Source organism: Phocoena sinus, chromosome 19 (assembly GCF_008692025.1).
Source record: "Phocoena sinus isolate mPhoSin1 chromosome 19, mPhoSin1.pri, whole genome shotgun sequence".
In the NCBI taxonomy this organism is placed as follows: Eukaryota; Metazoa; Chordata; class Mammalia; order Artiodactyla; family Phocoenidae; genus Phocoena; species Phocoena sinus.
Genome location: NC_045781.1, coordinates 5805464 through 5821375, shown reverse-complemented (window position 1 = coordinate 5821375; position 15912 = coordinate 5805464). Strand labels below are relative to the sequence as shown.

General features: G+C 53.3%; 2 protein-coding genes across 2 annotated transcripts; both read right to left on the bottom strand.

The window, feature by feature from the left end:
* Window positions 1–2022: 2022 nt before the first annotated feature.
* KLK11 (kallikrein related peptidase 11) lies at window positions 2023–5617 on the bottom strand. The gene is given in 7 exon segments (XM_032613365.1): window positions 2023–2175; window positions 2593–2729; window positions 3286–3363; window positions 3366–3550; window positions 3922–4081; window positions 4521–4595; window positions 5536–5617. Coding segments are annotated over 7 exon segments (870 nt in total).
* Window positions 5618–7637: 2020 nt separating this feature from the next.
* LOC116743849 (kallikrein-12-like) lies at window positions 7638–11677 on the bottom strand. The gene is made up of 5 exons (XM_032612917.1): window positions 11641–11677; window positions 10999–11158; window positions 9702–9961; window positions 8702–8835; window positions 7638–7793 (listed from the first exon to the last, which is right to left on the bottom strand). Exons 1-5 carry the CDS (start codon window positions 11675–11677, stop codon window positions 7638–7640), a joined length of 747 nt encoding a protein of 248 aa, XP_032468808.1.
* Window positions 11678–15912: the final 4235 nt, after the last annotated feature.

The window sequence follows — 15912 nt, the reverse complement described above, 5'->3', positions numbered from 1 at the left end:
GAGGGGCCCGGGAATACAGGCTTCTCCCAGTGCCCGAAACACCCTTTTTAGAGATGGATTTCATGGAGATTCCCCAGGTCCCTGTTCCAAGAAGTCTTCGCAGATGGGGAAAGAGGGTGCCACATTGCCAGGGGCCGTGGGGGTCGCGGGGATAGTGTCGGAGACCGATGATTGTAAGCGAGAGAGAGGAAAATAAATAAACAGGGACGTGCACACCTAGAGTGGCATAATGAGAAAAGCCAGAATGCTGACCCTGAAAGAGGGAGGCAGAGAGATAAGATAGATCGAAGGAAAGAGTAGGAACAAGAGATGCACACAAAGAAGGGAAAGAAAACACAGAGAGGGAAGAGGAAGATGCAGACCCAGAGGGATGCTCTGTGCTTGAGCCCTCATCCACGGCCAGAGCAGCGTCGTGTGTCCCAGCAACTAGCCCATGTGTGGTCACTTCACATACTTCCTGCCCTCTTCATGTCTCCAGGGGACACACAGGCCCGTGAATCACAGGAGGCCAAAAGCTACAAGGGGCATCAGTGTCACTTCAGCCAGCTCCCTCATTTCAGGTGAGGAATGGGAGGCTCAGAGAGGGCAGTGACTGACAGGAGGTCACACAGCAAGTCCATTTAACAACCCAGAGGCCCAGTTCCAGCTCTGGGCTCTTAACTGCTCATACCCACCACCTCCCCTGCAAGGTGAGCAGAACATCAGAAGAGACCCCGAGTTCTGGACTATTTGTGAAGCATCTTCTCCAGCGAGGAGTCAGTTAACTCTGGAGGCTGTACAGCACAGTGCCGTTCGGTTGAACTTTCCGCCGTGATGGAAATGCTCCGTTTGCGCTATCCAACGCGGTAGCCACCAGCCACGTGTGGCTATAGAGCTTTTGATATGTGGTGAGTGCAACTGAGGAATTACATTTATTTTTTCTGATTAAAAAAATTTTTAATATATTTTTAACGTCGTTATTGGAGTTTAGTTACTTTGCAATGGTGTGTTAGTTTCTGCTGTATAACAAAGTGAATCGGCTATACATATACATATATCCCCGTGTCCATCCCCTCTTGCATCTCCCTCCCACCCTCCCTATACCACCCCTCTAGATGAAGAATTGCATTTCTGATTTTAGGCAGTTTTAATTTAAATAGCCATGTATGGTTAGTGGCTACTGTACTGACCTGCTCAGGTCTTGATGAACTACCTATTACCTATTGCAGAGGTTGGAAAGAAAACAATGATAGCTCCCTTTTATTGGGTCTTAGCTGTGTGCAGGCTGACTGACTTTGTGTACTATCGTATTTTGCATGCGCGATTTTACAGATAAGGAGAGGAGTCTTTTTTTAAAAAAAATTATTTATTTTTGGCTGCATTGGGTCTTCATTACACCAGGGCTCGAACCCAGGCTTGAACCCGTACCCCCTGCATTGGCAGACAGATCCTTAACCACTGCACCACCAGGGAAGTCCCAAGGAAGGGAGCCTTCATCGAGGTAGTATTGCTTGTCAGTTAAGAAATCACCTTGCTTCAGATTCCTTGCTCTTCTACTTGCTGGCTCTGTGATCGTGAACGGGTGACTTCGTTTCTCTGTGCCTCAGTTTCCTCAGCTGCAAAATGGGTATAATAATAATAGTACCAACCTTGTAGGGTTTTGTGAAGATTACATCAGTGGATACACTTAAAAGCCCTTGGACCAGGGTCTGACACGTAGTAAGCATTCAAAAGATTCATTTGTTTAGTAAATATTTACTGAAACCTTGGTGTGTGCCAGGAATTGTGTTTGAGACTGGAGGTACAACAGTGAACCAAACAACTATTTTCACTCCCAGAGTCACAAGTTAGTATGAGGCAGGAGGAGAACCCAGGTCTCCTAACTCCAAACTCCAAATTAATTATTAAGGTACAGCATCTCTCATAGTCAAGAAGTCCCCCAGAAAAGTATATAAAGGGGTCTTGGCTCAGGCTTCATTATTAACAGAATGAACAGGTACCAAGTAGGGATCAGGTGATTGGGCCGTGATGAGCTGGTCCTGGCTAATTGTTCTCTATAGTCTTCTGGATCCGGTCCACATATTTGCAGACCTTTGTGTAAACCCTGGGCTTTCTGCTGACGGCACATGGATCGTGGCCCCAGGAGACGATGCCTTGAAGAGACCCATTATAGAGCAGTGGGCCCCCAGAATCACCCTGGAGATGGGGAGGAAGAGAACCAGTCAGAGAGGAGGGGAGGCCTCGGGAGAGGGGAAAGGGTTGGACATGGTGTTAGGGAGGAGGGGGGAATTGTGTTGAAAGTGAGGTGGAGGTTGAAATGGGGTTGGCGATGGGATTGAGGATGAGGTTAGAGTTATGGGTGAGAACAAAGATGGGGTTAGGGTCGAAAATTGATTTGGGGATGGTTAGGGTTGGAAATAGGGGTGGGACTGGGGATGGAGCTGGGAATTGTGTTTATGTTAGGAATGGGACCTGGGAGTGGAGATGGATTTGGGGTTGCAGGGGGAAGTGGCGTTGAGGTTGGGGATGAGATTGTGGATGTAGATGAAGACACGGTTGAGGTTGGAGACGGGAATGGAAATGTGATTGGAGACCCAAGCCCTGCCCTCTGACCTGGCAGGAGTCCTTGCCCTCTTCTCGAATGCTGGCACATCCCATGGTGTCTGCGATGTTCCCAGGGTAGGCGTCCTCACACTCCTTGTGCTCGAAGACGGTGATGTCGGCACATCGCCAGGTATGGGGAAGGTGCACTGTAGAAATGACATGAGGGGGTACAGAAAATTAGATCCCTTTGTTCCCCTTCCCCACACTGCAGGGCTTGCTCTGAACCCAGCAGAGAACCAGGGACCTTGCTCTGAATCCAGTTCCTGTCCTTCTCGCTTGCAGTCAACCCGCCTCTCTGCTTGTAACCATAGCAACAGTAACCCTATCAAGTAAAATTCTTTACGCCAGTTGCTCTATAAACATTATGTCTAATCCAGCTCTAGTAGGTGGATGTGATTATTCTCATTTTATAGAGAAGAAAACCAAGGTTCAGAGACTTGCCTAAGGACCTACCTGTGGACCTGAAATTGCACATCATGTCTGCCTCAATCCAAGGCCCAAACTTCTGTCTCCGCCCTCCCCAGCCCTTACTTTTCCACTCTTCCTTTCAACTTATCCCACTATTGACACCTCCAGGTAGCACCCTCTTGTATCACTATGAATCTCATCTTTGAAGGTTCCTCTGGTTCCCTATTTCCTTCCACAATCATAAACACCTTCCCCCACCCCACACCCCATCATGCTCCTCTCTGGAGCCCCTACGCTGGGGGCTGGACGTGGTGCCCCAGTCGGAAATGAGGCAGCGGGTGCCAGCAGTGACACAGTGTGATGACACTCTGTGGGTCGCACGGCCCAGATGACGAAGGCCGGGGCCACCGTACTTGGCAGCGTGATGTCATCGCGGTGGGCTTTGTTGGGCAGGCTACTGTTGAAGTCTGGGTGGGGGAAGGACTCAGTGGCTGCTTGGGTGCACTCACAGCCACCCCGTCACTGGAGGTTGTGTTCTCCCAGATGAGCTACATATCAGTTGAAGTGAGAGAGATGGTGGTCAGAGATGGAAGGGGAAGGAGAGACAGGAAATGGAGAGTGACATTGTGGGGGGGGGGGGGAAGGGGCGAGATGAAGAGAATGTAGAAACATAGCTCCACTTCCAAACTCATCCCCGTCTCCCAACAAAACCTTATCGCCAGCCCAGCATCCAACCCCACTCCCAACACCGTGCCAGTTCCAACATCATTCATCCTTCCATCTTCAATCCCAACCCAATCCCATCATCAGTGCCCATCTCTGACCCCACTTTCCCCACCCCATACACATTCTCCCCATCCCCCAGCCCTTCTCTATCCACCTCTCCATCTCCAGCCCCCTCCCAGCCCCGCCCCTGCCCCCCGCACTCATGGCTTGTGGCAGTGGGCTGCTGTCAGTAGACATTGGAGGGCGATGAGGGTTGCCGCACAGAGCAGCTGTGTCTTCTGGAACAAAGCCGCCTGCCAGGGCGGCTGGGAATGAGGAGAGCACTCGTATCCTTTATTGATCCTGGTCTCTCCCCCTACATGTCCTAGAGAGGGTGAGGGCAAAAGAGGTGGCTCGGCCATGAGACGACTCCCAGAAATGGGGCGGCGGGGGGAGGACCATAGCCTGGTGTCCTGTGGGGACGCACTGAATGGACAGGCTGGGTATTAAATGATCGAAATCCTTCCACACCCGTCGGTCAGTAGCCACTTTCCTGAGCTCTTTGAATGTCTCCCACACCACCCCAGCTGCCCCGGTCCCTCCTCTGGGACCCTCTTGGACCTCTCCCCATTCTAGCTCTAAAGAGATTACACCTTTAGAAGGCAAGGGGCATCCAGGACCTTGTTGTGGCTCATATGTCCATTCAGATGCCCTATGGTTGTTCTATATTTTTAATATCAGCCCCGTCATCGTCTAGACATAGAGGGTTGGGAATCCTAGAGATTTGAGAGGGAGACCCCTGCCCATCCCCATCTCCATCGTACCTGTCACCAGAGCAAACATGATTAATCGCAGAATCATCACGGCCTGGAGGGGGGCAGGGCAGGCCCCAGGTTCTTCTGGGAACAAGGAGGGACAAGGGGCCAAATCACTCCATGGGGAGATTTAGGGCTGGTTCACGCCCTCTCTCTCCCCCATGCCTGCTCCGGCTCCCCCCAGGGAGAAGCAACCAGGTGTGAGGAATCCCTTGGCTACACAGCATCCCAACCTCCAAACTTTTAAAATAAATCTTTGGTATGGAGGGTGGCCTTGCAGGGGCCTAATCCCAGTTAGAGCCTCTCATACCCAAGTTGCTGGGAAGGCATTGCCCACGTGAGACCTGGGGCCCAGCAACTTGGGGTGGGAGGCTAAAGGGAACCAGGCTCCATTCAGTAACCACGCCAGGGTGATATGAGCCCTTTGAAGGCTACCTGGGGTACAGTAGGGGGCTCAGCCTGGGACATCATTCTGGCCCCCACCCTGCTGAACCCCTGCCCCTTTGAAGAACAGTGAGGCAGAGAAGGGCTGATCACTGGAAGGGCCAGTGTCCTTAGCTGCCCTGGCCAGCGGGAGTGGGGCTGGAGGGTTGGACTCAGTGACCGAAGGTGGGGTTGCAGGACACTGAGGTTGGGAGGCAGCTGCTGGAGATGCAGATCAAGGCAGAGAGACACAATCCCCCCACCCCAAGGAGTACAGAGCAGAAGGAGAAATGATGCTGGGGCAGAGGCCTGGCACACTCGGCAGGGCAGGTGCCTGGAGGGGAGCCCTCCCTCCCCTTCTGGACTCACGGGCTCTGGGGCTGGAGCTCTGGGGGCCTGGCAGTGGTGGCAGACGCGACAGGCCGGGTCTCGGAGCGGGAGGCACCAGGAAGGCGAGCAGGCAGGGGTGCCCCCTCACCACACACCCCCTCCCCCGCAGGCCCAGGATGACTGGGCTTCCCAACCCTGCCTTACTGCCCTGGGGGCGGGGTGTGTGGGAGCCCTCCCCAGGCCAGCCCTGGGCCTTGGAGGTGCTGCCCACCTGTCACTGTCACCTCCCCAAACGCCTCTTCTCTCTGCTTCTCTGTTTCCCCACACCTCTGTGTCCGTCCGTCTGTCTGCATCCTTCCCTGTCTCTCTTTACCTCTCCCACATTTCTATAATTCTTTGTGTGTATGTGTGTGTGTGTGTCATTTTTCTTTCTGTTCCTATGTATCTCTGGGCCTTTTTCTCTTTGTCTAACTCTGTTCTTCTCTCCCAGTGTCTCTCTGCACATCTCCTCTAATGCTTTATATCTTTCTTTGTGTCTCTGTCTCTGCCTGCCTCCATCCCTGTCTCTTTCTCTCCCTCCCTCCACTTCTGTGTCTAAATCCCTCTCCATCCTCATCTCCCAGCCCCTCCCTCCCCACAGCCCGAGCCCAGGTGGGACCCTGGCCCCTTCTGGCCCCTCCCTTCATCATTCCAAGCAGCAGGGTGTGGGGACTGGGACGTCACACAGGTGGGGCTGCTGCCAGCCGAAGGGGCAGGCAGGAGGGTGGGGAAGGCAGGTTGGGGCCTGTGGGATTCAAGGCCCAGGAAAGGGAAGTCAGCCCTGGGCAGGTACCACAACCCTCAGAGCTCCTCTGGGACTTTACCTCTCTGGCGACCCTTCCCTCCACTGCCTTCTGCCAGCCTCTTAGGCTGCCAGGACCCCAGGGTCCTCAGAATCCCACTGTGGCACTTACTTGCTGTGTGACGTAGGTCCGATGACTTCCCAGATCTGAACCAACTCAATTTCTTCGTCTGCAGAACTCACGTGAGGATCCCTACTTCTCCCAGCTTGTTTGTTATCAGTTAGTTCTCCCTCTGTCTTACCCTCCTCTCTCCCCTAACGAGATGTGAAGCAAGACTACGGGGTAGGGACTTCCCTGGTGGCGCAGTGGTTGAGAGTCCGCCTGCCGATGCAGGGGACACGGGTTCGTGCCCCGGGATCCGGGAGGATCCCACGTGCCGCGGAGCGGCTGGGACCGTGAGCCATGGCCGCTGAGCCTGAGCGTCCGGAGCCTGTGCTCCGCAACGGGAGAGGGCACAAGAGTGAGAGGCCCACGTACCGCATAAAAAAAAAAAAAAAAAAGACTACGGGGTAGGCCTGGGTTCTCACAGCAGCCATCCCTGGCCCCAGACCCCGGCACTGCCTCTTCCTACCACAGTGATGTGGGACGAGAGACTCCACCCCGGCGAGGCTCAGTTTCTTCATCTGTGAGATGGGGGTGACAGCCCTGCCTCAGGGGGTTGGGATGATGACTCCAGGAGAGTCAAGTACAATAGGCAGTCAGCAAATGCTCCCACAGCTGCCACAGTCACCCCTCACCCTCTCCCACCTCAAATTTCCCTTCCATTCATTGCGGAGAAGAAATTCTCTTTCCAACTCCTGGAGAGGCTGTGAAGACAGAAGCTGAGAGGTGGGCAGAACTATTTTTAGACCTAGGCTGGGTCCTCTTGCTTTCCAAGGCTGCACCCCACCCTCCATCATTGCAGATGTATTAAAGCAAACCCACACCCCACATTAAGTATAATACGTGCTCAACTCCAGCTGAGCCAAATTGCAGTTGGCTAGCTGGAAGAATGTTACGTTTTATAGACACAATTAAATGGTAGTGGATTTTGATTTTGCAGTTTTCATTTGGTATTTTGCAGCCAACAATCCTGTCCACACACACCCCTCCCCCATTTCAGCTTATAAGCTCTAGGCAGTGTTCCTGTTGCGGCAGATGGAGAAAAATGGCCTTAATTTTTTACTGTTATAAGTAACTTTCTCTAGTCCATTCCTGTGTGGCCCCTGAGGGAAAACCCTCACCCTCTCTGATCTCTATTTCTACACCTGTGGGTAGGGTAACTGATGGGTAACTCTCCCTCCAATCTCAACCAGCAGGGGGAATCAAACAGACAGACACTGCCCCATCTCCAGTTATATTTATTCCAGATAGTTGTATACTCCCTCCTCCCCCAACCATGGGTCTCAGAAGGGCTGGCTGGAGTTGGAGTTCCAGGAAGAAGATCCCCAGTCCAAGAAGAGTGGGAGCTGGGGGTGATGATGGAGGAGGTATTGGCGCTCTGAGGGTCAGAGTGGCCCCCAAGCTGAGGCATGAAGGTGGAGGGAGCAGGTCAGTTGTTCCTCATGACCATCCGGATCCAGTCCACGTATTTGCAAATATTGGTGTAGACCCCTGGGATTCCTTCTTGCCCACAAGGATCCACGGATCCCCAGGACACCAGACCCTGAAGGACTCCTCCGCATACTAGGGGACCCCCAGAGTCACTCTGGAAGGCAGAGGAGAAGAAGCATGCTCTGAATATGGGAGAAATCCTTTTCCAGTTTTCCTCTCCACAGCCTCCTGCCCCCTCACCCATTCCTGGGCCTTGAGGAGCGTGGCTCCAAGCCTCGTCAGCAGAGAAAAAAGAACACACAAGTTCCCAGAGGACAACAGCAATGACTAACTAATAGAGAAGAACACACTGTCCCTAGGGGCCAACGCCAGGGAAGGAGGGCGGGGCTCTATGCTGGGTAGAGGGTTCCCTCAAGGACAATGGGTGGGCCCTGACCAATGGGGGAAGAGAGCGAAGGAGGACGGGACTCCGTGTCAAGGAAAATGGCTGGGACCCTGACCAATGAGGGAGGAGAGCACCGGTACCAGTGACCAATTCTAGAGAAGGAGGGCGGGACTCCTTAAGAGTTCTTTCCAAGACTGTGGCTGGGGCCCTGGCCAGTAGGGAGGGGCAGCCTCCTCTGTGAAGGACCGAGAGGATAAGGTAGCAGAATTACAGGGGGAGAGAGTCCTCCAGCCCCCTTTCCTCCTCCATCCTGGAATCTCTCAGTCTTACTTGGGCCAGCACCAACTGGATGGTATGGGGAAGACTCAGAACTGGAGAGACAGCCGGCTGGCTACCTGCCTGAGCTCCAAATGCCGGCTGCCTCTTTCCCTCCCCCATCGTCTTTGTCTCTTCCTCTCCCTCCCTTTGTGCCCCACCCATCTTTCCTTCTCTGTTTCTGCCCTCCCTCTCTCTGTCCTCCACTCCCTGGCTCTCCCTCCCGCATCCTGTACCTCCCATTATTTCTGACCTTATCTCTCTCCCCATCTCCTTTCCCTGACTTACCTTCTCCCCCTTCCCCACCTCTCCAATTCTCCCTCCCCTACTTTCTGTCCCGAATGTTGCCTGCAGTCGCTCACCTGGCAGGCATCCTCCCCAGCGATGCCGCCAGCACACACCATGTTGTCCGTGATTCTCCCGGGGAACGCTGCCCGGCAGGTGGCGTTAGAGACGATAGAGAGGTTAAGGCATTGGAGTCGGTCTGACAACTGGTCTGGGGATGGAAGATGGATGCTGCAGGATCCCCCAAAGCTTCCCTCATCTCCCCAAAAAGGGCACATCCCTCTTCTCAAGGAAACCCAGTACAAGTCTATACCCCACCCCCTCCCTATGACCTCCACTACAATCCTCCAAGCTATTTCAGATTATGACTTGATTACACAGTAGCTCTTGATTTCAATTCATTGGCCCCGTCTCCCTGACCTTTAGCCTATGACTCAGATACAGTGAATCCAGACCTGGCTTTCTCCTTCAATCCCAGCTACTGTGACCTTTGACCTTCAATCTTATTGCCCTTTGATCCCAACTTGCCCTCATGTCTTCTCTCTGTCTCTTGGCCCCATGTTCCTTGTCTTCACCTTAACCTCCAACCTCAGCTCTGAATCCTCCAAAGTGACTTCTGATCCTAGTTTATTTGACTCCAGACTCCATGACCCCTAACCTCTACCTCCACACACCAAGCCCTGTGGCTTCCAGTCCCAGACCAGTGATCCTTGATCGAATCCCGATTTCCATCCTCGGATTGTGGCCAACATCTGGATCCCATGACCTCAACTCTACAATGACTAACATCAGAGTACCTGACCCATGACCCCAAGATCCTATTTACATATGTCTTTTGCTCCATCCAGTCTGATAACATCACTCTGACCTCTAACCACATCTCTGACCCATGACTCCTAACTCCATACACAACCACTTAACCTCTTTAACTCCCAAGACCCCTACGCACCATGATCTCAGACCCTAAAGCATGAATCCTGACGTGTGACACTTTACCCACCCTTCCTCTGAGATGGCATGACTCCCTATGCCACAAACTTTTGCCAATCGTGACCCCTGACCCCAGGACCCCCTTACGCCTTGTGTGGTTGGTGGTGCCCCAGCCCGAGATGTGGCACTTGGTGCCAGCCACTGCACAGGTCGTGGGCAGGGGCAGGGGCTGGATGCTGCGGGTCAAGAGAACAGGGATGCCCAGTTGCAGAAGCCGGAGGTCATTGTCTTGGTTCCGCAGGGCTGCCTGGTAGCCAGGGTGGGTCACGGAGAGGCCACTGTGCCGGATCTGTTTGGTCCAGTCCATCTGGCTGAGGCTGTGTTCCCCCAGGCTCAGCCAGTACCTGCTGGGGGTCACAGAGGCTCAGCAGGGGCAGGGTGGGCTGGCCTGGGGCTCCCAGACCCGCCTGCCTCTCTCTGCTGCTCTGCACCCTGATGGTTGTTCATTCCCTTGCTCTCATTCTCTTTGTCTCTTCCCACCTCTTGGTCTCTATTTCCATTGCCATCTTTCCATTTCTAGTGTTGGTCCTATTTCTCCTCTCCATGCTACCGCATCTGTGTCACTTTCTGATTCTCTTAGCTGGTGATGGCCATGGGGGCAGGGACATCCATTAGTCCTATTCACTGCCCTGTTCCCACCACCCAGCAGGTGGCCTGGGCCATCAACACTGTCAACTAAATGAATGGGGGAATAATGAGTGGACTCTGTCCTGCTGGTGTCCCTCCCTGTCCCCAAATATCTCTGTCTCTCCATGTCTGAAACTTCCCTTTTGGAAAAAGAAAATGAATCCAGAGCATCAGACCTACAAATCCCAATCCCCTCATTTTACAGATGGGACCACTGAGGCCCAGAGAGGCACCAGATGTAACCTCTGACCTCATTTTACAGATGGGACCACTGAGGCCCGGAGAGGTACCAGATGTAACCTCTGACCTCATTTTACAGATGGGACCACTGAGGCCCAGAGAGGCGCCAGAGGTAACCTCTGACCTCATTTTACAGATGGGACCACTGAGGCCCAGAGAGGTACCAGAGGTAACCTCTGAAGCTGCACAAAGAGTTTGGGTCAGACATGGGTCCCCAGCTCAGACTGGGTCAGGAGATGCTGAACTGATGACTCCATATGGGAAGGAAGGGGGACATGAGGGAACATTGGGGGTGGGTGGACAGATTCCAGGACCCTCCCTTGACCTCTACCCCACCGATCCCCACCCAGGTCCACCCCAGGCCCATTGTGAAGAAGTCCTACTTCTTGTCTAACCTCAGACCCTCTTGTTGCAGGACCATCTCCTTACTCCTGTGAGCCCCCTCCCCCCAGCGCTAGCCTCCCCATCACCCTCCCTTCCCACCCTGAGTAGGCAGGGACCCAAGTGGGGGGCTTACCTGTTGCTGCAGTGAGCAGCTGTGAGAACCCACCGGCGGTCGATGAGGACTCCCCCACAGCGCAGCTGTGTACCTTCAAACAGCCCCACCTGCCAAGGCTGGGAGTGAGGGATACACTCCGTGCCTTTAAAAACCTTCTGTGTGCCCTCGTGGCTGAGCCCTGAGGACAATGGCATGGGCCAGAGAGACAGAGTCAGGAACCTAGAGACTGTGGATCAGATAGAAAGAGAGATACAGAAAGAACAAGAAAGAGGCAAGAGAAAGAAACCAAGAGAGGGAGAGAGAGAGAGAGCGAGCGAGAGAGAGAGAGAGAGAGAGAGAGAGAGAGAGAGAGAGAGAGAGTCACAGGCAGGGAGACACAGACCCAGTGATATATAAAGATACAGTGAAATACCCAAAGGACACAAAGAGGAAGAGAGAGAGATGCTTAAAGATAAGCAAAACAGAGATTCAGAGAGAGAAAGGACAGAGACATAGTGACAGGGAGAGACAGAGGGGAGATGGATCGGAAGATACAGGGAGAGTGAGGTGCATAGGACCCCTGGAGATGGAGGTGAATGGAGGCATAGAGTCAGCCAGCCTCCCTCCCCTCCTTAGTGCCAGGCATCCTCATGAGGGTTCCTTGCCTTCTGGGGAACTCACCAATCAAACACAGGAGAAAAAAGGTGCTGGACACCATGGTGGTCCACTTCCAGGTTCTGGGGAAAAGGTGAGGCATCTCAGAGATGGCAACTGGACCCTCCTTTTCCCTGTCAAGTGGACCCTCCCTTTCTCCTCCCCTTCCACCAGCAATTCCACGAGGAGGGGATGGTCCACAGGCTCATTCCTCTCTCTACCCATCCCCCGAGCGTTACCCCCCTCACTGGTGTTGGCCTGCGCCCTGCTCACCTTGCTTCTCCGCCTGCCGGTTCCTCCATGTGACTGTTGCGATCTCAGCCTGTCGGTGTCTCTGCTATCTGTCTGCCACCTGCCTGCTTGTGTTTTCATCTGCCAGCCTGTCAGGCAGCTCTGTTCACCTGGCCTCTCAGCCACCTGTCACGCTGCACCACCCGTCTTCTTCCTTCCGTCTGTCTGTCCCAGACCAGCAGCTGATACAGCTTTTAACTCTGTCCCAGCTCGTGCGATTTACGGGTTGAGGGAAGGAGACGAGGTAGACATGGGGCGGGACACCCTCTAATCAGGTAGAAACTCTTCTTGGCTAATGACAATTAGTGAGATTTACAGTTAAATGGAGGGGGGCAGGGGCCTCAGTATGGCTCTGGAGGGAAGACCCAGGCCCTCTCCTTCTCCCCTCCTCTGCAAACTAGCCAGCAGCCCTGAGGCCAATGACGCAAGGTGATCTGGGATCTTTCCAACTCCTGTAATGAAGCCTCAGGGAGAGTGGGGCAGGTAGATACCTGGACTCCTCCCTGAGTGTTTCATGGAAGGGGCAACAGGGTGGAAGTGAGAGTCAAGGAAACCAAGGGCAGAGAGACTAAGACAGAAGAGGAGGAAAGGGAAGAGGTTTCAAAATAGGGGAGACAGGGCTGCCCTGGTGGCGCAGTGGTTGAGAGTCCGCCTGCCGATGCAGGGGGCGTGGGTTCGTGCCCCGGTCTGGGAGGATCCCACATGCCGCGGAGCAGCTGGGCCCGTGAGCCATGGCTGCTGAGCCTGTGCGTCCGGAGCCTGTGCTCCGCAACGGGAGAGGCCACAACGGTGAGCGGCCTGTGCACCACAAAATAAAAAACCAAAAACAAAATAGGGGAGACAGAGGAGTTTCCAAACTGGGATCCAAGGAAGCTTGGTTCTAATTGAAGTTTTGAAATTCAGAGCACAGGTCTTAGGAGGTCGATTTATCTAACTCCATGAAAGTTTTTTGCATAGGGACATCCACTGAGAAAGAGAGACAGGGGACAGGAAACAGAGAGAGGGAGAGTGAAAGAGACTCAGGACAGAATCCCTCTCTTTCTCCTCTTATCTTTTTATTTTTTTTTTTGGAAGTAAAATTTACATAACATAAAATCCAGCCTTCGAACCATTTTAAAGTCTACAACGCCGTGAGTTCCACTGCACTCACAGTGGTATGCTACCATCACCACCAACTAATTCCAGACCACGTTCGTCACCCACAAAGGAGACCCCATAGCCTTTAAACTGATGTGTATCAGATGATGGATGGACAAATAAAAGGTGGTCTGTCCATGCTATGGAGTATTATTCAGCTACAAAAGGAACAAAGTACTGATGTGTGCTACACGTGGACGAACCTTGAGAACACTATGTGGAGTGAAAGAAGCCCGTCATAAAGGCCCACAAACCGTATGATCCCATTTATATGAAATATCCGGAAAAGGCCAGTTGGTGGAGACAGAAAGCAGGTTAGTGGTTGCCCGGGGCGGCAGGGAGTGGGGGTGGGGAATGACTGCTTAGCGGTTCTCTCTTGACACACAGACTTGCGGCTTGTGGCTTCTGGATAAAGTCAATCCCTTTTTGTAGCTGGAGACTCAAAGAGGACAGACCTCCTGCTTTCCGAAAAAGCTCTGAGCACCTTTGCCACCTCATCCAGGGAGCCCCTAGAGCGCTCAAGTCCCTGTATCTCATGCTTTCCTCTTGGGCGTCACCATGAAGCCCATTCCCTAAAGACAACTCAGGCATCCCAACACATGGGGTGATGTCTCAGGGCATGGATACCATCATAGGTGTGGAAACTGAGACACAGCTAGATGGAGCCACTTGCCCAAAGTCACACAGCTGGTAAGAGGCAGAACTGGAGTTTGAACTGAGGCAGACTGGCTCCAGGACTTGTATTGTTAATCATTATCCAAATATGTGAATGAGCAAAAGAATGACTAACTGAGGGCTTCCCTGGCGGCGCAGTGGTTAAGAATCCGCCTGCCAATGCAGGAGACACGGGTTCGAGCCCTGGTCCGGGAAGATCCCACGTGCTGCGGAGCAACTAAGCCCGTGCGCCACAACTACTGAGCCCACGTGCCACAACTACTGAGCCCACGTGCCACAACTAATGAAGCCCACGCGCCTAGAGCCCGTGCTCCACAACAAGAGAAGCCACCGCAATGAGAAGCCTGGGCACCGTAACCAAGAGTAGCCCCCGCTCACCGCAACTAGAGAAAGCCCGCGCGCAGCGAAGAAGACCCAACGCAGACAAAAATAAATAAATAAAATAAATGTTTTAAAAAGTGGGGCTGGGAGGAAGCTAAATGTCTACCTACCACTTCCTCTTGGGGTCCTCGAACAAGGCAACAAAAGATGGATGGGGGACTTCCCTGGTGGCGCAGTGGTTGAGAGTCCGCCTGCCGATGCAGGGGACGCGGGTTCGTGCCCCGGTCCGGGAAGATCCCACATGCCGCGGAGCGGCTGGGCCCGTGAGCCGTGGCCGCTGGGCCTGCGCGTCCGGAGCCCGTGCTCCGCAACGGGAGAGGCCACAACAGTGAGAGACCCGCGTACTGCAGAAAAAAAAAAAGAAGGAATTTTCAAAGCTGACTTGGATGACAGAATCTTTTTTTCTGTAGTCTTCAGTTTACCTTTACACCTCTCTCTCACTCTATTTCTGTTTCATTCATTCATTCATTCATTCACTCTGCAAACATTTTGCTGTGTGGGCCTGATAATCTGCCGGGAGATGCTGGGGCCACAGAATTGAATCACAACCCACAGTCCACACCCCCTCTCAGTTACTGCCTTGTTTTCCTACCATCCTTCCCAGCAACACTTCTCCCTGGAGATCTACTCACTGCTTGCACCCCATAGCCACGCCACAGTCTTTTTGGGTCTCCAGAGACTTCCATGTTGAACAATCCAACAGTCACCTTCCTGTCTCCGTCTTACCCAACCTTTGGGCAGCACTCAACATGGCCGGCCCCCCTTCTCTGGGTTTCCTTCTGGGACACCATGCATTTCTGGTTTTCCTCCTTCTCCTGACTCTCCTTCCCAGTCTCCTTCATTAATAGGCCTTTTTTTTTCTTCCCCTCCATTGGTGTCTGTACAAACAAGGGTGTTCCCAGGGCTCTGTCCTAAGCCTTGTCCTCTGCACTGATTGTATACACCTGACGGTTTCACCTGTCATCTGGGGCAGGTTGGTTCTCAGGTCTCTCCCCAGCTTCATTCCTGTGCATCCAACAGCCTCCTGGACAATATAAACCTACCTCACCATCTGTCCCCACCAACCTGTCCTGGTCACAGAGCTTTTAAAAACTCTTGGGGTGCCTTCCCTTGTGGCGCAGTGGTTGAGAGTCTGCCTGCCGATGCAGGGGACGTGGGTTCGTGCCCTGGTCCGGGAGGATCCCACATGCCGCAGAGCAGCTGGGCCAGTGAGCCATGGCCACTGAGCCTGTGCCTCCGGAGGCTGTGCTCCGCAACGGGAGAGGCCACAGCAGTGAGAGGCCCGCGTACTGCAAAACAAAACAAAACAAAACAAAAAGAACTCTTGGGGGCTTCCCTGGCTGTGCAGTGGTTTAGAATCTGCCTGCCAATGCAGGGGACACGGGTTCGATCCCTGATCTGGGAAGATCTCACATGCCGCGGAGAAACTACGCCCGTGCGCCACAACTACTGAGCCCACGTGCCACAACTACTGAGCCCACGTGCCACAACTACTGAAGCCTGCGTGCCTAGAGCCCGTGCTCCACAACAAGAGAAGCCAACGCAGTGAGAAGCCCGCCCCCGCTCACCGCAACTAGAGAAAGCCCGCGCGTAGCAACGAAGACCCAACACAGCCAAAAATAAAATAAATTAATTTATTTTAAAAAACCCAACTCTTGGAATTTCCCAAGTGGTAGGGGAAAGATGAGCCTCTTTTGCTTTTCATAATAAATCCCAGTAACCCTATGTGAGTTTATGTTAATGAAGTGACAGGATGGGGGAGGAAATGGGGGCTGGCTGGTAGGGGAACCAACCAATTGATTGGAGGGGTTGGAA